The sequence below is a fragment of the Phocoena sinus genome, chromosome 16 (genome assembly GCF_008692025.1).
Source record: "Phocoena sinus isolate mPhoSin1 chromosome 16, mPhoSin1.pri, whole genome shotgun sequence".
In the NCBI taxonomy this organism is placed as follows: Eukaryota; Metazoa; Chordata; class Mammalia; order Artiodactyla; family Phocoenidae; genus Phocoena; species Phocoena sinus.
Genome location: NC_045778.1, coordinates 50,547,534 through 50,574,258, shown reverse-complemented (window position 1 = coordinate 50,574,258; position 26,725 = coordinate 50,547,534). Strand labels below are relative to the sequence as shown.

At 40.2% G+C, this 26,725-nt stretch overlaps 1 protein-coding gene across 4 annotated transcripts in view; it reads left to right on the top strand.

Moving 5' to 3' along the window:
* CPEB3 (cytoplasmic polyadenylation element binding protein 3) overlaps nucleotides 1-26,725 on the top strand; it is a 179,220-nt gene that overhangs the window by 127,361 nt on the left and 25,134 nt on the right. For all 4 annotated transcript variants that reach the window (XM_032608004.1, XM_032608000.1, XM_032608001.1 and 1 more), the window contains 2 exons: nucleotides 5,016-5,134; nucleotides 17,778-17,892. In XM_032608004.1, the coding sequence (XP_032463895.1) occupies nucleotides 5,016-5,134; nucleotides 17,778-17,892 (234 nt within the window). The remainder of the gene's footprint in view (nucleotides 1-5,015; nucleotides 5,135-17,777; nucleotides 17,893-26,725) is intronic.

Below are 26,725 nucleotides of genomic sequence, written 5' to 3'. Positions count from 1 at the left end.
ATATTGAAAACTTTATCTCATCATTTTTAGGTAAAACAGTATAAGTTAGTGGATAAAGAATGAGGGCTCTGGAAGCTGACCTAAATTTCAATCCCAAATTTAATCTCTAGGTTTTAATCTGAGGTATCCCTTAACCTCTCAGAGCTTCAGTTTCCTCATCTGTAAAATGGTAATAATAACAACTGTATTTACGTCATAGAATTACTGTGAGGTAAAGTGTTTATTATTGGCAAAGTGCGTCACACATTGTAAGCACTTAGTAACTGGTGTTTGTGGTGGTGAAGTTGGTGGTGACTGTTTTTTGTACTAGGGATCAAGTATAAAAAAATTATAACATGAAAAATTATGTATTTAAGAGCTCAGGAAGCTTTGTTTTTGAAAGGTAGCCAAGAACATTTTGGAGGTTGTTATACTCAATGTGTTTTGGGTATTAAGAAGAAAAATATCTTTAATTAAATTTATCCTTCAAAAACTTGGTCAAATAAAATGGAATTATCCCAGTTAAGTCCCCTCTCTCACTCCATACCTCTTTACCCCAGAGAAGTACATTGGTCAGTTCAGGCTTGTCCAAAAATCCCTCACTGTTCTACCCTTCCTTCCCAACCTATTTGGCACCAGTGGGAAAGCAAGCAGCTTCCTGCTCTGCCCATAACCCAGGGTGGTGATGGTGACCATGCCAAGAGTTCCTACTGCTTCCCCAGAGCCCCTGTTTCCACCTACAGACTGGCTCTGAGTTGAGGGCCTCCCATAGCTCACCACACTTCTTAGGTACTTGGGTAAGAAGGTCACCATTTCTGAAACTTGAGTTTTTATAATCCTGTTATCTCTTGGCTGGCTCAGAGGGCAAGGGAAAACAGAGGGAGTTTATAACTTTTGGGCCAAGTTTTTTTTATACCTTTCAAACTAACAGAAGAACCTGCCATCATAGTGACAGTTTGAGGAGCTTGATTTATAGGTATAATAGGCTTTTATTTAAAGAGTGTATGAAGATCAGCAAATAGTACCACATTGGATGATTCTCTCTCCTAATAGAACTTGCTAATGATATATGAAAGCAAATATTGTCACTTTATTGATTTTTTACAGTAATATTTATTTAGCCTGTCATTCAAAAACTGTTTTCCTTTAGTATCTAGATTACTTCCCTTTATTCACCAAATGCTTGCAAATGCAAAGAAGAAAGTATCTCATTAATCTGAACTCTGATTTTTATAATGAGACCATATGCAAAATAATTTAATTTTACATTATCACAAAAATAACTGAAAATGCAGTAAAAGAAAAATTGACACTTGCACGATATCCTAGTTTTCAAAGCACTTTACATATATCATCTCACAGCCTTCATCTCTGTAGGATAATCTTCATTTTACAGATAAAAGAGCCAAGACTCAGAAACTTTTTTTAAAAATTTTTATTGGAGTAGAGTTGACTTACAATGTTGTGTTAGTTTCTGCTGTACAGAAAAGTGAATCAGTTATACATATACATATATCCACTCCTTTTTACATTCTTTTCCCATGTAGGCCATTGAGACTCAGAAACTTTAACATTCAAGTCCATGATTCCACCACTTACTGGGTGATAGAACAATCACCATCAAACAAGTCGCTTAATCACTCTTGAAGTTTCTTTAACTGTAAAACAGAATTTAAAATAGTGACTATCTCAGAGTGTGTGTGAAGATGAAACGAGTTAATACACATAAGGCACTTAGAAACAGTGCCTGGTGCATAGTAGATGCTCAATAAATGTTAGCTGTTAGCTATTATTACTACACAGCCAGTAAGTGTTAGGACTAGGACCCAAATCCAGGCATTTTGACTCCTAGTTCAGAACTCTTTCTGTAGGACCATGTGGAATTTGCCTTTTAGTAAATCATTGATTTAATGTCCATCTCACATTGACCTTGTTATTCTTTTTTTTTTTGCGGTACGCGGGCCTCTCACTGTTGCGGCCTCTCCCATTGCGGAGCACAGGCTCCGGACGCGCAGGATCAGCGGCCATGGCTCACGGGCCCAGCCGCTCCGCGGCATGTGGGATCTTCCCGGACCGGGGCACGAACCCATGTCCCCTGCATCGGCAGGCGGACTCTCAACCACTGCGCCACCAGGGAAGCCCCCTTGTTATTCTTGAAGGAACCTTTTTCTACTTTGTTTACTTTGGCCTCGAATTTCTGAAGATCAAAAGGGAAATGTGTTTGAAGTTTTCTTCCTTCCTGATTTTTTTTTTTAATCCTCTGATTTCTGTTGTTGTCTGGGTTTGGTTGACCTTGAGATATCAGAAGGTGTTTTAGTAGGTGAACGTATCATGAAGTTGTTTTCATGGGTGTGTTGGGGTCTCTGGTGAATTTTGTTTTGGTTGAAAGGCCTGAGGTAGGAGGCAGGGTTGAAGGAAATGGTTGGACTTGAGTTACACCCCTTATCTTTGGTGCTAAGAGAATGTTGTTGTTACTGAGAGTAGCAGCTTGCTGATCAGGGAGGAGAGATGATTTGTTGTAAAAGAGCCATTCTGAAGAAATTGGCCCATTCCCTGGGAAAGGAAAAGAAGTTGTAGATATTTTCCTTGGTAATAATATTTGTAGCAGGCTTTTACTTGTGACTCCCAGTTGTTTTTACTCTGTCTATTGCCAGTGTTGTCATTTATGGCTGTGAGACAGGCCTGAGTGAAAAATCTGTGTGATTTTGTGGTAGCTACTCAGCTGCTATGGGGAGACACCCTCCCTTTCCTCTGATGCCCAGGTTGAACACAGTGTGGGATTTGGTGTGGAAGATTGTAAGAGGTTGGCAGCAATGTGCAGGAAAGTTGCAGCCAGCTCGGTGGCCTTGCAGAGGCAAGGAGCTAGAGAGAACCCCAGCTCACTGAGCTGCCCCATCCCCAGGCCTTTTTGATGTGCCTGCGCGTACTGTACACAGACAGGGTCCTCTCCAAGAACAATATATTCAGCATGCCTCTGAGGACCTTTGTGGAAGATTTGCACCGAGATTTAACTTGGTGAGGCAGGAGGTTTGAGAGGACATGCTGAGACCTCCTCTTTGTGATCTTTGCATTTTTTTTAACCCACTGACCTCAGATATTCTCTTTGGCAAGTGTAATTAATGTTCTCACATTAAATGAAAACATTGAACTTTTAATAGATTCGCTGGGGCTTGGTAATCGTTTGATACTATTTCGAAAAGAGAGGGGGTATGAAGAAATGATGTATTATCCTTTCTAGTTTTGCACATAAGTTTTATTGTTCTTGCCTGGCCATCTGCTGAATCCTTTGACCCATCTAGCCTGGGAGCAAAGCCCAGAAAACAGCTCTGGGTCCTGCCATGTAGGCAGCCTCCATCTTGTAGCTCCATACCCATTCCTGTGGGCTTGGTGCTTTCCGCTTCGTATTGGCTTCTGCCTGTTGCATTGGCCACTCCTGGTGTGCTGAATAATGATTGATCTTTTTCCTACTCTGTTTGCTTGGATGCTCTGTATAGTAGATGAGGAGTTGGGGAAAAGGATAAAGAGTACCCATTATTCACTGTCCACTGCCACTGTCATCACATGCTGCCCAGGACTCCAGAGAGCTTTGCTTCTAGGCCAGTTGATTAGCATCTTTGTTTGATGTGTGAGAAGCTTCTGAACACGGGGGTTCTTATCCTTCTTCACCACTCACATCTTTCTGGCACACAGTGTGCCAGAGGAGAGTCTTATTGGTGATGATTTCCTTTGAGGTCAGTAGCAGGACTGGGAGTGGAGGTGACAGCTGAGAGACTTAGCAAAGCTGAAGGGATTGTAGAGAGGTTGAACAGCTGAATACTCAGGTTTAGACTAGCTCATCATGGGCCTTTGCTCAGCTGCCATTCATGAATGCCAGTGTAGCAGCAAGTGCCACAGTTGGCCCCTTGAACATCTATTATCCTCTTTGACGTCTTTGCTGATTCTCTCAAGTCAGATTCCTTGCTTGTCTGGGTTCCCATAGTACTTTTTATTTCCGTTTATCTCCCTCAGCTTTGTAGCAAGAAGTTAATTGTCTAAAAGCCTGTTTCTTCTATCATATAAGTCTCTGGACAGCTGGAACCTAGTCTTGTTCATCTCAATTTTCCTCATAATCCATAGATTGTGTCTCGTTTGTAACAGTTGCTCAGTAAATCTTACTGAATTGAACTGAACAAAGCTGGCTGTGTCCATGGACATCCTGCAGCTCGTGTCCACATTCACAGATCATGTATTCAGCCGTGAGACAGGAGAATATCCTTGAAGAAACAGAGCATCACCATCAGATATAACATATAAAGACACATTAGCCTATTGTTGAGCTTTTTTTTTTGACAACTTTTGTTGAGATATAATTCACAGTTCACCCATTTAAAATGTACGGTTCAGTGGTTTCCAGTATGTTCACAGTTGTGCAATCACCACACAATCAATTTTAGAAGATTTTCATCATCCCCAAAAGAAACACTGTACCTATTCCTTCCACTCTCCCAGCCCTAGGCAACCACTAATCTATTTTTTGTCTCTCTAGATTTGCCTATTCTGGACATTCCATATAATATGCGGTATTTTGTGCCTGGCTCCTTTCACTTAGCATAATGTTTTCAGGGTACATCCATGTTGCAGCATGTGTCAAGCCTAGAGCTTGGTGGAAGTTGGAGGGCAGGTGATGCTTGTTTCCTGAGCCATTGTGGCTCAGGCCATTGGTGAGTCTGCCTGCTCTCATTAAAGATGACCAAACCTATTTAATAGAAATTCCATAGATGTGTTCTGAACTTGCCCCCCTGAGTAATTATGGAAATTAATCAAAGTAAAGTCTATGAGCACCTAATACAGTGCCTGTAATACCCAATACAAGGTAAAGTCTATGAGTACCTAACACATGAGGGTCTCAATGACTCTTACTTCCCTGTGTCCCACTTCAAGTTCTTAGATTTTAGTAAGAATTTGCCAAAGTGAAACAATAGGTAAATTTTTAATTGGTACTTTGAGTTTAATTTACTGATTCCTCCCCCTACCCTTTTGTTTTTGTTCTCCCCAAGGCTATGCCTTTCTGCTGTTCCAGGAGGAGAGCTCAGTACAAGCTTTGATAGATGCCTGCCTAGAAGAAGATGGGAAACTGTACCTGTGCGTGTCAAGCCCCACCATCAAGGATAAACCGGTGAGTAATATGCAGCCAGCTGTTGCTTTTCCAGAGCACGTATGCAATTGGAATAGCTGATCACCTTTTCCTTGTCATGGGAATGCTGAAACTAGGATCCTCTTACCCGGGGTGACCTTGCTATGCAATAGAGCTGGACTGCTGTTGATGGGAAGCTAATAACAAATTACTCAGTATTTTGCTTTATACCTTTGGGACCACATGTAAACAAATGTGCCCTTGTCTTTCACTTTACGGCTCTTTTATGCTAATTCCTATTCAGAAACTCTGAATTGAAGTAAATAATGCTCTTAGTGGTTTTGGCAGCTGGTTTCTGTCATTATTTCAGATCAAGGGCAGGAGTAATTTATTTATTTTTTTAAAAAAAGATCATAATCATCAACATTTATATGCCTTTGAATGCAAGGCATTGTGCTGGGTGGTACCCATAGCTGGCTAAATAGCGCCTTCTGGGCCAGGAGCTTATAATCTAAAATGGGATAGCTTCAAATAGGGCAGTGGAGGGGAAGGACAGAGAACATGGACCCAAAATCATAGATAATGTACGCTTCTACAGAATTTGTGGTTAAGTTTGTGGTTTCTGAGCCAAAGAGTGTAAGTCACTAGGTAACAGAGGAAGACCGCTTCCTTTCTCCTGGCAGAGGGGCTATCAGTGGAGAAGGGGCAAGACCCTTTAGAGCAGAAGAAAAAACTTGGTTAACATGGCAGAAGTAAAGATCCTTAGGAGGTTGGGAGGGGGGTGAGTTTGTGTGTCAACACTTGGTGCTAGGAGTGGGAAATAGAGTAAAAAATAGTGGCGTGGACTAAGGGACCAAGGCAGGTATCTGTCATGGGGCCTACAGCATCCTCTTACACCAGAGGTGCTGGGCTTGGTTGACAGCAAGTTTTATTCTCAGAAATGTGTATGGGGAAAGAGTTGTGGTCAGATGTAAAGTTCCCAGTTTGAGTCTTGACTAGCATTTAAATATCTACTTGACTCTGAATAAGTCACATAATCCTTGCTGCAACTTGGCTTCCTCACCTATAAAATGAGAAGAAAAATGGTTCCTCTCGGGGATGTTGAGAGGCTCAGATAAGAACAAAATGAATGTGAAAGCGTTTGGTGAGGTCAGGTACTTGCACAAATGGTGCTATTAGTTCTACATAGTGCTAGAGGATTCAGGAGAGCAGCGTTAGAGCTCATCTACCTAGTAACATCTTTTGAAAAGAATGGTGACGTGTAGAACAGGGTTTACAGTTGGTTGCAAAAAAATGATGCTGGGACTTGGCCACCCATAAGTGGGAGATTACAGTATGTAAAGCAGAAGAGGGAGTTACTAAAGAATGGGGATCCTGAGTCGTGGTACAATAATTGATGCAGAGGAAGAGGCAAGGATTTTAGCAAGTTTGAAAGTATCGCTATAATTTTTCAATATCTGGGGCTATTGCCCAATTTTTATAACAACAGTTAACAGCATTGGTTAGGGTAGCTATACAGGTAGCTGTATAGGAAAACAGTAGAAAATAGCAGGCTGGGAAAAAGAGTAAGGAGCCTTTGTTAACCTTCGTCTTAATTTAAACAATGTAGAGAGGCTGTGTGTTAAGAGGGAGACATGGGGACTGACTAGAATGGAAGTGTGCAGTGTTTTCTCTGAAAAAATAATAAGAAAGCTGCAATAACTTCTAAATCTCTTTGGAGTAATATGAAATTAGACAGACTGAGCCCAGTTTGGCAGGGTCAGATGTCAGAGGAAAATGGTCACCCTCCAGAGAGTCTCTGCCACTGACACATCAGTGGGAGTGGGAGTGGGAGTGAGCTCAGAAGGGTTAAGGTGGGGTTGGTCATGCACTGTAGGAGAGGATTTGAAATATGTTCGTATCTGTAAAACGACAGAGGGGTAGAGGTACATACTGAGATAGTTACACCCAGAGTAGATTAAGAAGCTGTTGAATTGAGGGGAGGAGTCTGGAGGTGAGCAGATGGGGCTTGTGTACCTTGGAAGGGCCATGTCACTGGCTATGTGGGAGGAGGTGGGTCACATGTTCCGTCAGGGCAAGCTCGCACCAGGGCTGGACGTCTTGTGAGAGGGGATGAGCAGTGGTGGTTGCAGGCGGCGGTGGTATGGAGGCAACACCATTACTGTTGAGTGTTTTCACTCCAAACATGTGTATCACCCTTGGCTTGAAGGACTTTTGAAATTAATTAGTGTAATTATCTGTTTAGGAAATGTTTACAGGGAAACTAACTTTCATTGTTTGTGTTTCTACAAATTTCTACCTTATTTCAGTTTCCATTTTCTGAGCTCAAGTGAAGCAGTTTTATTGGAGCTTGGTGAATTCTGAATGGTGGCTGCTGATCACGTATTTCTTTGACCCAGGCATACTCAGAATTTCCAGCATACACAATTGAACTAAAACTTAGGATGGGAAACATAGAAGTCCCCAAATGCCTGTAATTCTAATGAACTGGATCCCATTTTGGGTTCTGGCTCTTTTGGCTCCATTTTTGAAACCTCTTTCTTGGCTTCAGCTCCACATCTTCCACTCCCAGCCTCATTTGGTCACACTTCCCTACCAGGTTTCGGTACATTCCACCTCATTTTGGATGCTCCCACAGACAGTGAGAGCTGGGTTGAACATTTGGGAATAAATGAGGACCTGGGAAATAGGTCAAGGTAAAGTCAGCCTCTAGAGCTCATTCACCAAACCTTCTGAGCTGTGGCTCTTTCTGGCTTTTTCTATTTAGCTTGGCTACCTTTCAGGATCTTAGTGCCCTCGTTCTGTTGTTTAGTTCCCTCCAGTCCTCCCAGAATTCCTCCTTGGAAATATACACCATGTTCTAAAGTGACCTCACAGATTTTCTGTCCTTTGCCCTCTCCCTTTCCCCTAAATCAACCCCCCACTCCCTTTGTGTGGATTAGGTTAATCACATGGTTTTCCTAATACAGTGCTTGTAGAAAGGTTCCCTCTCACTTATCCTTTCTAAGATCATGTTTGTTTTTTAACTCAAATGAATCCATACTTAGTGGATTTCAGGTAGTTATATTTTTGGTCAGTGATTACCTTTCATTAGATGATTCCACTATTCTATATATAGGTCTGATCCTGAAAGATGGCAAAAGAAACTGTATTTATGGCCTGATTAATTGACCCCTCAGTCTTTTTTTAATTTAATTTTTATTGGTGTATAGTTGATTTACAATGTTGTATTGGTTTCAGATGTACAACAAAATGAACCAGTTATACATATACATATATCCACTCTTTTTTAGATTCTTTTCCCATATAGGCCATTACAGGGTATTGAGTAGAGGACCCCTCAGTCTTAAAGAATGAAAGACAAATTGGCAAGAGTAGGAGTAATTGCAAAGCCTCTAGATCGGTGATTTTTTCCCCCTTCCTCCAGCAAGAGGAGTTCCATAGCTCAGATGTCCCAGGCATCCCAGAGGATAGCTGTGTTCTTGTCCATGCTTCCAGTAAAGCAGGCAGCCATTGTGACAGTGGTCCCTCTAGTTAAGGGAACTCTACTTTTCGAATGTAGAAATAGGCTGAACCTGAAGGTTCAAGACAGCAGACTGATAGATGAGGAAACCTAAGAGGGTCTAACAGATTGAGGGGCTGAAAAGAGTAACCTTGAAAAGGAGGTGAGGAAGGAGATGTTATGGTTCTTAACTTCTAGAACACTTTGGCCAGAGATGTGGGATTGCAAACACCTTGAAAGGAGTATCAGAAAAGTTTCCTAATTCTTCCTCCTTACAATTTATAGCACAATCACAATTTATAAATATTCTAAAACATGACAGATTGACTTTGCTATATATATATTTAAACTGTCTTACCAAACTGAAGTGTCTTATGTAAGGTGAATTCTTTAGGTTATTGCTCAGGTCATCCACTTAAAACTAGAAAGACAAAAAAAATTTTTTTTAAATGGTGGAAAAAAAAGGAAGCTGGAAATAGAGGCTGGTTTAATTATTTAATTTTTAAATCTGTCTAATCTGTCTGTCACTCCAGTGTCTCCTACCCCCATTTATAAATCAGAGGAATCTCTAGCATTTTTCATCACTTTTTTTAGTTACAAAAATAGGCCGATCGTTTTGCCTAGGATTTAAGCTGTCTCCAGCCCACATACAGCTTTTAAAAATGCTGTGCCTTCCTTTCTTCCTTCAAACCACATTTGAGTGCCTACTATGGGCAAGGCTTTAGTATTGGTTACTATGAATCAACTTATTTTGAATCAGACATAAAATCCTGTGTTCAAAAACTTAATAATATAATGAGTAGATAAAACAAGTGTATAAATAGACAAATCTGTAGAGCCTGGTGCATAAGAGGTTCTCAGGTATTTGTCAAATTAAGAAAAATAATGAATACAGCGAGGTAAGATGTAGATTAAGCACTTTGGACAGTTTATACATACCAGGAGTGATGAAAGAAAGCTTCTTGGATGAAGTGTCTTTTAAACGAGGTCTTGAAGGATGAAGAGAGTTTGGAGATTGGCCAGGAGAAGTATCGAGGTGTGGGGGAATAGACATTTTGGAGAAAGGCAACAGTGTGAACACAGAAATGAGAAATTGTGTGGTATGAATGCAGAACACTTAGGATGGAACACAAATATATGAAAGGGAGTAGAGGGAAATTAAATTGGGAGAAACAGGTAGGGGCTTGTAGGGCAGTCTTGATTGATGGCCTCAGTCCTTGGGTTTGTGGTATATTTACTCAAACTTTCATTCCCTACCTACTACCTCCTAAGACAATAACTATAATTTTATCTTGGCTCAGTCAAATCTGGTTTTGTGTCATATCCCACCTTGGAAATCTTTAGCACTTCTAATCTTCTTGATTTATTTATTTGTTCCTTGGTCTAAATTCATGCTTTGGGCACCTCCCATCATAAGAATTTCTCCAAAGAAAGAATTCCTCCTTTAAAATGAGAGAAGTACCTCCTATTCATAATAAGTCTTATTTTTTTTTCTCCATGCATCTCTGATTTTGCAAATGGGTCCAGAGTTTCTTAGTGCTTGAGTCTTTGGAAGCTGTTATTCCTTTCTAGGGAGGTCTAAAAGATGCTGCAGTTTCAGTGTACAAAATGGTAACCAGGGGGCAAAATAGCCAATACCATCCCCTAATGGATCATAGTCCGTGTTTTCCAAAGTGTGTTCTGAAGAACGCTTGTCTCATCAAACACTGGTCTCTTGAGAGGATCATTGACAGAACGTTTGCTCTTAATAATAATAGGTGTCCCTTATTGAGCACTTACTTTGTACATTTTATATCCACTTTCTCCTTTAATTAAAGATTCCATAGCCAAGAACATTTGGGAAACATTGATATATTAAAGTTCTGAGGAGTTTTGCAATAAATAAATGTGTGTAATATTGTTTAATCCAGCATATTATATACTCTTTGGGGATTATACTTGTGAAGATTCTGGTAGAATTAGTATTTCATGAAGCTCACTCATAGAATAGGCTTCTTCCCAGGAAAAACTTAGGTAACGTGAACTTTAATGTGTACATTCCTCTCAAGAGTTTGAGTGATCGGCATGCCAGTGACAACATCCTTGCCCTAGCGCCATGGAACTGAAAATACACATTTATGTAGACATTGGACAAAATTGTCTGGCTGCAGCGCAAGAGTGCGTGAGGCTGTGAACCTAGAAGTTAAAATAGCCAGTTTCATTGCCAAATCATATTTGAGCTTTTCTAACTGCTAGTTTTGTTTAGTAGCTTTGAGAAGAGTCTATGGGTCATTTCTTAATGTGTTGAAAATGGGCCAAATGAGATTGGAAAGAAGAGAGAGGTTAATCATTCACAAATAAAAATGCATTTTGACGTTTCCAGGAGACTCTTGGGAAGCAGAGCTGGTGGCCAGTAGCCTGGAGGACAGGGAGCCTTGCAGGCACACAGCATCATTGCAGTGGAAAGAGTGTCTATAGACTTGGGGTCAGATAAACCTGGGTTTCAGTCCTGAGTTGCTGTCACACTTCTGAGTCTGAGTTTCCTTGTTTTTAAAGTAGAGATAATTTTTACAGCATAACAGTTATGGTGAGTTTAAATGTGACAGTGTATGTAAAATGCCTAGCACAGTGGTGCAGTGTAGGTGCTCAAAACTGCTAGTTTCTTCTTTCTTTCAAAAGGGAATCATCTATCTCGCTTATACTTTCTAAGTGATGCGGGAATATCAGAAGTGATGATGAGCACTAGATGATTCTGATCACCGCGTGCGTCACCTAGTGGCATCAGAAATTTGCACTGATTAGGCCCAAGCCCTGGCGTACCCACTGGTGACCAGACAGTGTATTTCCATGCCTCTAGAAGGTAGCTTTCAGTGGATTGAGGAGAATGATTGGGGAGCTATAGAGGGGCAGCTGCTGGAGGAGTTCTTACAGCAACACCGTCTGCCCCTCGGGAAAACCTTCGTTAATTCACCAGCACGCTGAGGAGCACAGAGCACTCACTAAGGGTTGGGTGCTGTGCTGGGCAGTTGGGACCCACACAGAGATATGGTCTCAGCCTTAGAGGCACCCAGAATCCAATGGAGGGAAATAGCCAAGTGAATAGTAAGTGAAGTAAGGAGTCACAGGTGCTATGATGGAAGCATTATAGACGGTAGTTGATGTGGGGTGGCTCAAAAGCAAAGTGGTCAGGTGTTCCTGAGGGCGTCTGGAAAGCCTTTAGAGGGAAGATGTTTCTTTGAATCTTACGGTTGTAAGTACGGGTATTAATCATAGCATCTAATTGATAATGGCTTTATTATATCAAGCATAGAGCAAGGATGTACATCACCATTTTCGGGGCACAGTTTATGCGTGCTCTGTTTTTGTACTGGGTGCCCTTATGAAACAGTATACAGAGTGTTATTTGCATTGTTCAACAGTAACTGAAGTTCCCAGTGGGGCTGTAAGCCTGTGGTTTCCGTACATCAGGCTGTGTAGCCTGGTGCGGATGGCAGCAATTTCCTTTCTGTACCTGCACTGTTTCTTGATGCTGGTGGTGGGTGTGGAGCATCCTGGGAGAGTGTAAGAGAATTTCCCAGGGTTACTTTCGGCTTTCTGTCTAAGAAGAATCCAGGCTATTTTGCTGAGGTTCTTTGGGGCCTGTGATCTACTGGTATCTGAGGAATAGTCTTAGTGTGACAGTGAGAGCTTTTTGCTTTGAGTCCCAGTGGAGTTCTGCCTGGAGGCCCCAGAGCTGCCCAGGGTACAGAAGTCTCATCAAGGCCAGTGCCTCTGAGCAGCTGTTAAGTTTCTTTCTGGCCACTTACCGCAGAAGGTACAGGGAGGGCATCTTCTTATCCTCTCTATTGGGTGGAGGGCAGCATTTGAGAATCACAGGTAGCATCTAAACTCCACAAAGGTGGCTGAGCCGTTTGTTTGGGAGCTATGTGGTAAAAATTAGGTTGACATGAGATACCAAATGTGAATATACTTTGAAGAGTCCAAACCACAGTTCTTGCTGTTACGGCTGTTAGTTTTGGTGGTTATAATAATAAAGCAGCCCCTTACACATGGAAGAGATAAAGATGCCTCACAAACCACAAACTAGTTTATTTGTGATATTGTGGGGCACTCCAGTCATTCTGTGAGGTCTGTGATTCTTAAAATAGAATTGCTGACAGCTGGGGTGGGTCTGAGTTCATTACCACTGCAGCTGAGCTGTTGCAGCTGTATCAGCGGACCTAGGTTTAGCTGACTCATCCTGGTTGTCAGAAGAGCCGGGATGCTGCTGCTTACTGGGGAGAGCAGTCCTGATGGTTCTGCACTATTGTTTTTCTGATTCATGTACATTGAAAGGATTGTAGGATTAGGGAGAGAAAAATGGAGACTTTTTCCTGAAGAGCTTGAGTAGGAGTTTGAAGAGTGTTGAAAAGAGGAAAAAGGAAATGGGGTGGGGTTGGGGCGATGCTGAGCTATGAGCTTTATGGATACTTTGTGGGAAAGAGATCAGATGACAGGGAAGGGGGATTTGGTCAGGTGATTTCCTGAACTAGCCACCAGATTGCACTGTTGACTCTGAACAGTTTGGTTGCTTTTTGGAGCTGCTTTGAGCCCAACAAATGAAAAGGAAGGCACTGTGCAGTAGACCCTTCACATGGTAGATGTTTGTAACCTAAGGAGAGCACCAGACCACATATAGGGTGAGATGTTTAAAATGAGCTCAAGATAACATTATTTACTGGTAGATAATGTCTAAATTCTAAATAGTGGTCTAAACTGAGAGAATGCTAGAGCTATAGGGAGATTTGGTCATGTTCAGAAACTTGAAGTCCTAAGGCTTGTGTTTAAAACTGTTCTTACTAAAACTGTATGTTTTCTCTTATGCGGTTATTAAAGATACAATAAAAATGCATTTTATATTTAATTTTAACTTAGAGGCTTTTGCAAATTTTCAATGAAATTATCTTTTTAGGAAATGATGTTATCTTGTAGCATCCTGTCAAAATAAGTGACCTCTATTGCATTTCTTTAATTTTTTTCCTAGAAATTAGCCTAATCCTATCCCTATTAATGACTTTCAGTTTTAACCAGGATGAAATTTTAGTTAACTTTTTGAGAGCAATAGCAGGAAATAAGTGAGGAAAAGGCCTTGGTTGGAGTGAAGTTTCTATGATGTTTTGTTCAATTAGTTCAACCTTATTATTGCCATATTTTGATACATACTAAGAGTAAGATATAATAGGGCAGTATTACCCAAAGTGTGGATATTAATAGGTGTTACACAAAAAAATAGGTTCCATGGAAGTAATTTTGGAAACGCTGGCTTAAACAACATTCGAATAGATTCATTTCCTGTAGAACTTCTTAGAGCCTTTAATTAATATACACCAGTGTCTGCTGTGAAGCTCCAAGAAGGAAGTTTATAACTTTTTCCTAAACACTGCTTTTAGGAAACACAACCCTAGGGATCTACACTTCACAGAACACACTTTGGGAAACCTTGAAAAGGAAACTTAGTGCTTTTAATACTAACTGTTGCTATTACATATTAATGTTATGTTCTTTTAGATTTCTTGACGGCTGTTGAAGTCACTTTATGGTATAAATTGGTATATATATACTGCCAAGCTTTATGTTTGGTTTTTGCCTTTATCCTTAAAAAGATTTTGCCTTTGGAGATAAGCAGTTATACAAAACCAATTATTAATTGAGATAAAAATTTAAAAGACAAATAATTCCGCTAAAAGTAGGTTTATGGTCCTGACCAGAACTTCCACAGGAATACATGCTTAAAAAAGAAACTAAAGAAAAACCATTTTTAAATTTTGTCTCGTAAGTGTTTATGCAATAAAACATTCCATCGTGAGGAGCTGTGTGGTAACTAAACCTTTCTAACCAGAGATCACAGACTGGGGCCCACAGGATAGATCTGGCCTGCAGATAGTTTTGTCTAGCGTGTACAAGTGACTTTATACATTTGAATTAGTTCCCAGCATTCAAAAATCTTGAAGTTTCATGTAAAAATCTGAATTTCTAGCTACTTTTGAGAAATGGAAAAGTCTGACAACACATTCGCAAATGATAACTTCTAGCTGGAGCTGAGAGGTGTCTGCTTCCTTTAAAAAGAGTGGTTTAACACTGCTGTATTTAAAATAGGTAACCAAAAGAACCTGCTGTATAGCACAGGGAGCTCTGCTCAGTATTCTGTAATAACCTAAGTGGGAAAAGAATTTGAAAAAGAATAGATACATGTACATGTGTAACTAAATCACTTTGCTGTACACCTGAAACTAACACAACATTGTTAATCAACTATGCTCCAATAGAAAATAAAAATTTTAAAAAATAAATAAAAAGAGTGGTTTACTCCATTGTGTCACTGCCTGCCTACTAACGAGTTGTCCGGGTAGCTTGACATGTTTATGCTGCCTGTCTGGCCCTACAGACATTTGTTTTTGTGTATCCTTTACTGTAAGGTCATGGCATGGCCAAAGGGCTAGTGGGTGCCCCCTCCCAGATGGCCTCTTCCTAGGGTCACCTTTGTTATCAAATGTGGTCAGGTTTCTTCAGGAGGCAGTGTTGAAACCATGTCAGGCTCATTTAAGGTAATCTTCACCATTCTTCACCTTATCCTTGTCCTTAGGATGTTGTGGCTTTTACTGCCCAGTATAGCCTATTTGACAACATCCTGCAAGAGTTGTTACACACACACACACACACACACACACACACACACACAGTAATCCCTATGTATGTAAAAGCTGTTTTGCCAGGGGAAGTTTATGTTGAGTTAGGACAGAGATCTAATTTCATCCTTTCTCAAAAATTATTAAAGAAATAAAGATAATAAAAAAACAGTTCTTTTACTTATATTCTACCCCTTCTACAAAATATCTGAGTCAGCTTATAAAGTATGGGATTAAAAGAGTAGAGAAACACGTATATATATTTTTTTCGAAGAGTAAGTCAGAAAGATAGAACATGGATATTAGACCCTGAGAATAAACCTTAGAAGATGGAGAACATGCCTGTATGAGAATGGTCTTATATTTCAGAGAGAAACCAGAGTGTGAATGGAACTTCTCAGTGCAAACAGTACCACAGTATTACTTTTTGCTTAGCTCTTAGAGTGTACTGATGTTGGCCTGTGTTGACATTTCTCTGAATCTGCAGTGGTGTGAGCTCTGAGGAGCTGTTCTGTGGTGGCAGCTGGGAAATGTGGGTTTTGTGAATAGGATTAATCATTACTGTCTCCCTAGTCCTCTTCCTGTATTTTTACCAAGAATAGGGTAAGGGAATGGGTTGTGTGTGATGTAATGAAGGGGTGGGGAGGGTGTCAGAGGGAAGAAGAGGCAGCAATGGAGACCCTCAACAGGCAGGTTTGAGATCGTCTGCAGAGTTGTTTTGAGCAGCAGTAACCTCCAGCTATTGTACAAGGCTACATTTTCTGTACTTTTGATTAAATGAAACCAGAACACTATGGATACTACACAGGAATTGTTTTCATTTGTGAGCCATATGAGCAAACTCAGTTATCATAAAGTTAATGGAATTACCTGGTCCTGAAGCTGCCTTAACTACTTAATAAAGGATGAGACTAGGAGAAGAGAGGGCTCTGTGTAGAAAAAGATTTGCCCTACTTTTTTTTTTTTTTGGTGACGTTAGAATCCTTTTTCTTAGTGTCAGGACATTGTGTTTTTAATTAAAAATTAATAATGGGCCCTCATGAAGGCATTTGAAAGTGGTGTTTTATGGTATTGGTGAATCTGCCTTTGTGGTAAATGTCAAGGGAACAATAATTTAGTCAAACAGACAAAATTTTACAAGGAAAGAACTGGAGTTTTTTTTTTTTTTAAGTGATAAAGGTAGAGCAGATGCCTGAGTGTTAACAGAATTACAAACAGGTCCAAGGTTTTAGGGTCTAGGGAAGAAGTGGAGATTTTATGGCTTCTGGCTAACTGGTGAAGGCAACTGTGTCATAAAAGCCCAAAAAGCTGCGGGGCGGGGGGGTACATTTTGTAATAATCATAAGGAACGTGTAGCCTGCTTCTAACTGAGCGATGCCAGTGTTAGAGATGACCCAAGATGTTTTGAAAGTGTAATTGACAGATTTACTACCTTTCAAATAGGAGTACTCCTGGATATAGCCAGGCCACATAAGAAATTATCGTATGTGTTTCCTTGCATTATGTTGTTGATTAATGGGGCAAAAGAAGAATTTTGTTGATACTAAGAAAATGAAAATTCAGCTGTTTTGTTTCCTATCCTAATCGATGAGGGGAAAGGAGAGGGGTGTTCCTTAAAGACCGACACTATTTTCTCTGCTTCTATACCTGGCCTACTTCCCAGCGCGCATGGCCAGCTGAGCGACTGGTTGGTTTTCAGGCAGTGCTGAAACTGGCCTTTTGGTATGAGAGGGTTTTTTGTACTTTTTTTGTTTTGTTTTGTTTGGTTATGGATTGAAAGGAATATGCTTTAAGGTTACGATTCTGATGGAATACCTTATTTTATATGATAATGGTAAAACAGTGTAAACTATGGGCAGGAAGTCAGAGTCCCAGTGAAGAGACATTACCAGTTAGAAATATGTCATAGAGATTTCTTTTTCTATTCTTTGAAAATTTGCTTCATTTCCTAGGCTTACCTTTATTTAACCAGACTTGTTTAGGAAAATCAGATCAACCAAAAGTCGATAAATCTTTGACCTTCAGTATTTGATATTGCTGGTAATTGTGTGCTAACTTGATAAGTGTTAAACTGTGTTAAATCATATTGCTGAAAGAGAAATGTTTTAATTTTAGGGGGTGATCATTTAAAATCCAGACATATGGATAATTTTTAGAAAATATTCCCAATGTTCCTGTCCCTCTTTAGGTGAGCTCTTAAAAAACTAAGTGCTGTAATGTGACAGGTTATAAACAGTCTAACATGTGTTAAAATTCAAAACCCAGACTCTATAAAAGACTGCCCTTTTTTAAACCACAGGTGGTTTCTGAAGGTTTCATGGTATATGTCTAGAGTGTTGAGTCTAATAACCTGTAAGTAGATTCCCCAAGAGTTTTATTGAAAGGCACTTAATGCAGATTACATTAACTAATAACTGGATTTTGTTTGGGTTGTGTATGTTGTAAAATGCACAAATCAGTGGGTTTGTCTTTAGTCACCTTATTCTCATTTGGGGTTGATGGAAATGAAGTAAGGACCAAGTAAACGACTTTTTTTCAGGTGCAAATTCGACCATGGAACCTAAGTGACAGTGACTTTGTAATGGATGGTTCTCAGCCTTTGGACCCCAGAAAAACTATCTTTGTTGGGGGAGTTCCACGACCCCTTCGAGCTGGTGAGTGGAAATAGTAACACCACAACAACAAAACCAACAACAGAATCCCCAATGTGTTTAGTCTTCAATATTTTCTAGGTTTCTGGTCAGCTATGCACAATCTCCAAAAAGAAGGCTGTCAGGTCAGTTTCACTGAGCTGACCCTTAAATGTTTTCTCCCAAGACGTTGTATTTTCTTATGGTACAAGAGTGAATTTCATTAAATTGTTATTTCAGAGGGATGAATTCTAATTAGTGCCTCCCTGTTCAAGCAATTATTTTTAAAATAATAACAATACATTTGGCAGTGTGCATTCTTATGCCAGTTAGCACTGTTACCTATGACAGAAAAAGAAGTCACCCCATCAGAAATCTGTCCAGTGCAGCTGTGTGCCCACTTAGTCAGTGAGGAACCAAACCACTGCTAGAAATTGTGTCACTGGGAATCAAACTGAACTTTTCCCAAGTGAAACAGGTTCCTATTTTTTCTTATGTACTTTGAAAAGTGAGGTATGTATTTGAGCATCTTTATTTTGACTTCTTGAAAGCTCCCCTGTTTTTTGTTTTTTAAGTACCTTTCCAATGATGAAATAATTGTGCCTGCTGGGATTGGGCAGAATCATTATTGACTGGGGCATTTGAAGTGATGCTGTGCTGGTGACTTCAATATTTAAATCCAGAGACAAATCTGATTGGTTGTGGATTAGTGTGATTGCCCGTGGAATATAATAAAATTATTTGTAAGAACAAAGTGCTTAAAATAGTTGAGTTTATGTTTTTTTAAATAAGATGAAAAAATAAGGTAGCTGTTGCCACTGTAGTAGCAAAAAGGACAGTGTTATCTCTACGTTAGTGTAAGCAAGTAGACTTAGTTCTACTTAAAAAGTAAAAGAAAAAGCAGAGGTCATTAAAATCAAGTTGTGAAACAGAATTGTAAAATGTACCTACAGCTCTTTGGCTCTATGACTTTGGGGACTTCTTAATTCTGAATGTTCCTCAACATTTCTAACATATTTATTCAAATCTCAACTCCAATCTACTCCTAAAAGATAAGTTTTAGGTCTGTATAAAGATGTATTCGTTATTCCATTTTGAAGGACTTTAAAACATATTAATCATGACTGTGGAGTTTGTAATCTTATGGTACTTCAGAAAGTCAAGCATCACTGGGTCTTTTTCTCATTCTCATGGAAAACCTGCCCAGAGAAGGAAAGCAAAACGGCAGAGATGCTTCCCCCTTCATCTGCTGTCAGAAAATAAAGTCTAAGCAGGGCTAACTCGCACGTGAACAGCATTATGAGATGAGGGCCAATGCAGCCCTTTGTTTCTAAACAGCTTGTGCTTTAAAAGAAAAAAAAAATGTGGGTGGGGGCACTGTGTAATATTCCTGGCTTTTTCTAACTGGTGGTGTGTTTAGGAGTGGAGAGGGAGAAAAGTCCCCTTTGATAGTGTTTTAACTGCAAATGGATTCTACAAAAATGGACATTCATTGCTAGTATTCTAGCTGTTCTTTTCTGCAACTAAATACAAGCACAAATTAGTTTTAATATCTCAGCTCCTCTCCTTTTTTCTTATCTGGGAATCTGAAAAAAAAAAATTTCTGAAAGAAAAGTTCCCACAGTCGTAAAAATAACAGAACTGTCTTTAACCTCTTGTGTCTATTTTTAAGTCACAGACACAATAGTTTATAAACTAAATTCCCTTTTTTATTAGCCACTCTTCATTCTTTCTGTTTAAATCATTTGAAAGGATAGGTGTGGGCCTCTATATCTTTTTCTCTCTATAAATCTTGTGATGATATGTTTTTCACACTGTTCTTATGATCGCACTGACACTGCAAGACAGGAAACCCAAGATGCTAAATTATATTCTTTCTTTAACATTCTGTGTCTATAAGATGCTGCAAGTTCTATGGTTAAACAAGAATTATGTTTAGTTATCTAGTCAGAAATGGGATTTTGTGTTCCCTGCCTAGATAGTATATAATTTGTAAATTTCAAAGTTCTTTTTTCTCTAACGTAAGCTAAATTTTTTTGTTTTAAAATTTTGTTTTTGCCATTATTGGCTAGTAATCTACAGTCACTTGGTCTAATGGCAGTGTTCCCCCATGCCAGCACCTCCTATAAGTGTAGCTAGTTTCTAGAAGGCTAAACCATCTACATTAGCATCTTAGAATTTTACTCTATCTATCCAAGACTTCCAGATTGGAGGCCACGTAATCTTGATGAAAAGAGTTAACATCTGCAGCTTTTATCCCTGTGCATAGAATTAGTTTTCTTTGGAACACACTGAGCTTTGTGGATTGGTGTGTGTCTTGGAATAGAAGACTGTTTTTAAAGGAATTCATTTTGACTTTGCTAGACAATCTTAAATTGAACGCAGTGCAGTTCACTTGAATAATAAACGTATTGAGCACACACTGTGTTACTGGCACTGAGAAAGTGCCCATCATGCCACACTGAATGGACATCCCACTATCATGTTGAACAAGTCGTCATCTACAGAATCAAAGATTTCAGAACAGAAGAAAATGAGAAATGTATGAATAGAATACTAACTCAGTTAATTGATGCTAAATTATACTCCTTAACATAATGATGCTCAAATTTTGGTTTTTAAGTACTTCAGGGCATTTTTTTATTATTTCCAGGGGTGCCGTGGTTATGAATTCTGAAAAGTCTTAAAACTATTTCAGGCACTATATACAAGGTGATCCTAGACTAGATATCAGTGATGAGACTCAACAGGTGACATTTTATGTGTCCAGATTGATTTTCACCTTATCCTGGGCCAAAAATGGTCCTTTAGCACTTTACAGTGACTAAAATGTTATCACTCAAGAATTATTCCTTTGGATCTTGTGAGGCTTTTTATCTTTGATATTTTCCCATTGTAAGACAGGGACCATTATCACTAATAAATTATTCTAAATATAGTTATCCCACCGAACAGAAGTGCAGAAACACTTCTAAAGAAACAAGGCAACCTGTTTTAAGTGGTATTGTCTTGACTGAGGAGTTTAGGTTGCTCCTTCTGACCTTTTGACAAGCGTGACTTTTAAAACTTCAGGTTGGAAAAAATCGGGCCTAGAAAAATTAGCCTGAAAATGGGAAAATATCAGTGGAAAATCTAGATGAGTTTCCCCGAAGTTGGACTGCCTGATTGTTGCCTTCTCTAAGTCAAATAATACACATTTCTACGTCTCTTGTCTCTCCCTTCCAACACTCCTGTCAGTGACAGTGGCAAGCCGAGGATGGTTTGCCTGAAGTCTCCTGGTGTTTCTCCATCTTGCTTTCCTTCAACTCCCCACCCTGACGCTAGGAAAGGCCGTGGGTGGACTCGCCATGCCACCGTGTGGCTAAAGAGTACATATTCTTCAGAGAAATCAGTACAGGGAAAGGGGTGGTCTGTCTGTCTGGTCTGTCTCTCCTCCCGCTACTACCTGGATGTGCGACAGCATGTTGCCACTCTTCATTCAAGTGTTGTAAGCAGCATGTCTTCCTAAATCTCAGCATGGAAGTATCGCTGTTGCATATCCCTATGACATTAGAACCTCTCCAGACCACATCTCTTTGCTCTGAGAGCAGCTAAGTGCCAACTAAGAGCTTGGGGGTTATGAGGAGACCACCAGGAAAAAGTGGAAAATGAAGGATCTGGTCCCTGTATTCTTCCCTGGTTTGTAAACGTGAGTGTTCTCTGACTCTAGCTTCTTGGCTTAGACATCTCATTTGGGGGCTGCCTCAGTGATCAAGCTTTGGGACCCATCCACTTCCAATTTTGATCAGGCTTGAAAAACCCTCAGTCTTCCTCTCTAATTAGAGGCATCTGTGAGCTGTTCCTCCACTTTATGACTTCCTTCTGACAGTTTATCTGACCAGGTCCTGCAGAACAGATCAGTCTTGAGTTCCTAGAGCCTACCATTTGCCCATCATCTTTGGGTCTCCCATCTTCCTAACTATTGCTCTGATGATTCTTTCCTGTCTTTTTCTCCCCTGCTAATATTCTGTGATGGATCCTGAAATTTCCTTCTCCACCTTCCCCCGTCCCAACTCCCCCCACCTCACTGTTGTGAGGATGGCTTTCTATGGAAATTCTAGGGAAAAAAATTTTTGAGGTAAATATTCAGTAAGGTATGACATACATCTAGAGAACATACATGATGAATTTTTCTAAGAGCATTTATTTCAGACATTCTGCAAACATTCTGGTAGTCCACATGTATTAGGAATCACATCCTGATTTATGATTAAGGAAATAGGAGTATTATAACCATAGCCTTTTTGTTCAGTGAAGTGGTAGCAGGCAGAAATCATCTGTATGTCAAGTTTGTCAGCACTAGAAGCTTTTTCTTTTTTTTTCTTTCTGTCTCTTTTTTTTTTGGCTGCACCATGCGGCATGTAGTATCTTAGTTCCCAGACCAGGGATGGAACTCGCACCCCCTGCAGTGGAAGCACAGAGTCTTAACTGCTGGACCTCCAGGGAAGTCCCCCTGCCAACACCTTTTTTTTTTTTTTAACATCTTTATTGGAGTATAGTTGCTTTAGAATGTTGTGTTAGTTTCTGCCGTATAACAAAGTGAATCAGCTATATGTATACATCTATCCCCATATCCACTCCCTCTTGCATCTTCCTCCCACCCCTCTAGGTCTCACAAAGCACAGAGCTGATCTCCCTGTGCTATGCAGCTGCTTCCCACTAGCTATCTGTTTTACATTTGGTAGTATATATATGTCAATGCTACTCTCTCACTTCATCCCAGCTTACCCTTCCCCCTTCCCTTGTCCTCAAGTGCACTCTCTACGTCTGCATCTTTATTCCTGTCCTGCCCCTAGGTTCATGAGAACCTTTTTTTTTTTTTTAAGATTCCATTAGATGTGTTAGCATATGGTATTTTTCTCTTTCTGACTTATTTCACTCTGTATGACAGACTCTAGGTCCACCCACCTCACTACAAATAACTCAATTTCGTTTCTTATGGCTGAGTAATATTCCGTTGTATACATGTGCCACATCTTCTTTAGCCATTCATCTGTCAGTGGACACTTAGGTTGCTTCCATGTCCTGGCTGTTGTAAATAGCGCTGCAATGAACATTGTGGACACCTTTTTTTTTTGGTAGAATCTTTTTCTTTCACCAAGTCCTAAGTTCAGAATGAGTTGTCTCAGATAAACTCCAGAATTGGCATACTGACTTGATTAACTGCATTGCCCTTAGGCTTAAGGATTTTATAATGTCTGTGTTTGTTTGCTCCTCCTCCAAAAAAGCAAACTCTCACCCACAGCCGATGTCAAAGTTTGCCATATCAGTGGCAGTTTGAGCAACATTAGCATAGAGCCAAAGTAAGACTGGGATGAACTGGTGCTTATGGAGCAGAAACCAGGCCAAGTAAATGTTAAGCAAAGATTTATGAGTAGAGGGAAAAACAACTGCTGGACAAAACTAAACATTTGAGCACTGCTCTTTGCCCAGCAGTGTGCCCAGAGCTCTCATGTATGTTTAATCCTCATGATAACCCTGTGAGGTTATAAGTGGTAGACTTTTCATTGTAGAGATAAGGGAGCAGAGTTCAAAGGGGGTGATTAGTCAAGACCACAACAAGTGAAAAAATCAAGGTTCAAACTCAGATCTCCAGACTTCAAGTTTGGGGCTCTTTGCACAGAAGGAAGCTGCTTTATCAAGCTGAGATCTGAGATCTGTTGTCGCAGTAACAGCAATAACAGTCAATCTGGTACCAGCTCGATTTAATCAAGTTAAAACTCTTATCCTTCTTACTTAGTTGGTTGTTCCTATCATTTATTTGAAAATATTCTTAACTTCCCAATGTCTCATGCAGGGTGGAAGCTAATGAGCACATTTCCTCCACTAAAGATGTGTGAACTGCTCTCATGAACCAACTCAGCAATCGTAAACCCAGAAAGTCCACCTTCAAGTTGAATTTTCCTTTCTTTCAGAAGTCCAGACCTCTTGTAATCCTGAGGTGCCTTATGCCTCTTTCCTGTCTGCTTTGTTATTTCCAAAGAGGAGAAATGTAGCTTCTAGATTCACAATTTAGAATTGTGTGTAGTATTTCCCTCAGGAATCCTCATTCCTGCTCTACCCCGTTTGGCTCTCACAGTGTCTCAGACTTATACATTGCCTTAGGCTAGCTTTGAAATCTAATTAAATGACAGGAACAGGATCCTGGGATGGGACAGGATGGGGAGTCATCATGATTTTCTTTCTGATGAACTGAAGTCCCTTTCAGATCTCTGTGAAGAGTTAGGAGCAAAACAAGGAACCACAGTTGGGGTTCAGATTCACCTTCAGGGCATAGTCACCACAACCCAGAGGAATTCATGGAAACGCTATATACTACATACAACTGCAATATTCTTGTTTCCTTCTCCAGTCTGGGACATGGTGAAGCTCATCACAAGAGCCAATGTGTGGGTTATACTCATAGAAGTGTACTGTTACCATGGAACAGTTGTTTATGAGATGACTTGAGTTGTCTTAAGAGCACAGAACATCTTATCCAAAGTACAGAATACCCTTGGATATAGCTACCAGAACTCCTAATTTCCCACCCCTGTGGTGACCAGACAGACGCCGTGAACACTGTCTGGATGGGAAGGAAAAAATAGAAGTGGTTTGGAGATTCCTGACTTCCTCATGGACTCTATGCCTGCTGTCACCTCCATCTGTCTGAATTTCAGCCTCTACCTGTATGTCCTGCTCCGGTAGCCTCATCTTCCTCAGGTTAAATGTTAAGAACGTGCTCTGGGGAGCTACGCTGTCCTTGTCCTCTACAGAGGATGGTTTAGAATGAGGTTTCACTGTCATAGGTTTAGTAGGTGGTTTGACTACATTTTCCAGATAAGACACTTCCTTGATCAAGGACTCACATTTCTTTTTTTTTTTATTATTTTATTTATTTATTTATTTTTGCGGTACGCCGGCCTCTCACTGTTGTGGCCTCTCCCGTTGCGGAGCACAGGCTCTGGACGTGCAGGCTCAGCGGCCATGGCTCACGGGCTTAGCCTCTCCGCGGCATGTGGGATCTTCCCGGACCGGGGCATGAACCCGTGTCCCCTGCATCGGCAGGCGGACTCTCAACCACTCCACCACCAGGGAAGCCCAAGGACTCACATTTCTTGAGCAGGATTGAGATCATAAAGTATAGATAGACCCACGAAGGTTTTAGTTGATTTCTACCTGATCCTTACTGCTTTTTTTCTCTCTTCCTCCCAAGTAGTCAAAATGGTAGCCCTCTTCTTGGCTTAGCTCCCCCCTAATCAGAGGAAGGGAATTTATATGGGACTTTCCTACATTAACTGATAATACTCACTCTAAAGAACCCTTTAAAACCTAGTCTCTAAAAGTAGTGGTACATTATGACATCTGTAGGTGAATTTGTATCTTCCATATTAAAAATATTTTCGGATTGGGAATTTGTAGGATTTGAGGAGAGCTTGCTCTGTGTTTGTTAGTTACCTGTGTAGTGGATGAATTGTTAGTATTTTTTTTAATGCTGTTTTTACCAACTGGTTACTTTTCTCAATAATTAAAAAGTCTGTTTAGTACTTAGGTGACTTACCTATTGTGTTTGAGCCCAGCATGAGTTTAGCCTGCAAGAAGTATTCACTAAAGTGAAGACTTGCTGATTGAGTAAAGGACCAAAAACAAACAGCAGTTGTTTGGTCATTATTTACTTTCCTTCAAGGGTCATCACAGTATTAGAACTTTTGTAGTTAAAATACAGATTAAGGTAGAGAGATGGGTAATCTTCATGTTCTTCCCCCCCCCAGAAAACTTCCTTTAGTCACCTTGGTTTCTTTCTTGTAGCTTCTCAACAAATTGCCCTTCACTTGAGTGAGACTTCATTGGCTCAAATGCCTGCAGAGTTTTGGGTGGCCAAGAAAATGACTGTATATAAGCTTTTAAGTGGAAATTATTTATTTATATAGTTTTCATAAAAACAGAAGTGACTGAGGGTTTCTTCCTCCTATCAAAAGTACATAACTGCCAGCAGCAGCAGCCATGACCTAATCTTTGGCACGTGAAGATGATTTTCCAGCAGCCAGATCCACAAAGTGCTTGTGGAAGGTGCCATCTGTGGCATTTGAGGATCCCTAAGGTTCCTTTGGAGACCAAGATGCAGTAGAAGAACCCGTGGTTACGGTAACTCTTCTCTTCAGCTGGAGCTTCAAGCTCACAGCTGGTATGTATACCTTCTTTGTGAATTAGATATTTTCTTGAATCCTTCCTAAGGGTGGAAGACAAGTGTATTCAGTCCCTTGACAACATTCTTTTCCTGGCCATTCACCAGGCTGAGGGAGTTTTCACTGTCTTATTCCATTCCAGAGGAAGCCAGGTCTTTGGAAAATTAGTGTTTAATTTCCAGGCCCTGAGGTTACATATTTTACTAAGCCCACTTGACTAATAAAGGAAATTCATTAATGACTGCAGTGAATTAATCCCACGTTCAGTTTCTTGTTCTCTGTAACTGGAATAATGTTAGCTATGTGAGGAAGTCCCCAATCCATCAGAAGTTGTCGGGGTGAAGTATGAGGACCTACTGAACTCTGATATTTAGGGTACACACATGATTCTTATTGCATTGTTTGAATGAGTGTGATTCCTGGATCCTGCCCCAAGACTGCAGTCAGGGTTCACTTGGGCTCTAACCAGCAGTGTTCCCTTGGCTGATGTGACTCAGTAATTCTGATCATAATGGGATCATTGGGATAGCTTTCTGCTGGTCTGTCTTTAAAATCACTTATTCTCTGGCTTAATTATTGCTAGTTTATTTTCTCACCTTCTGAAAATTACCTGTTGGTTGGAAGTCATTCTTCCAGTTAGAAACAGGCACTTA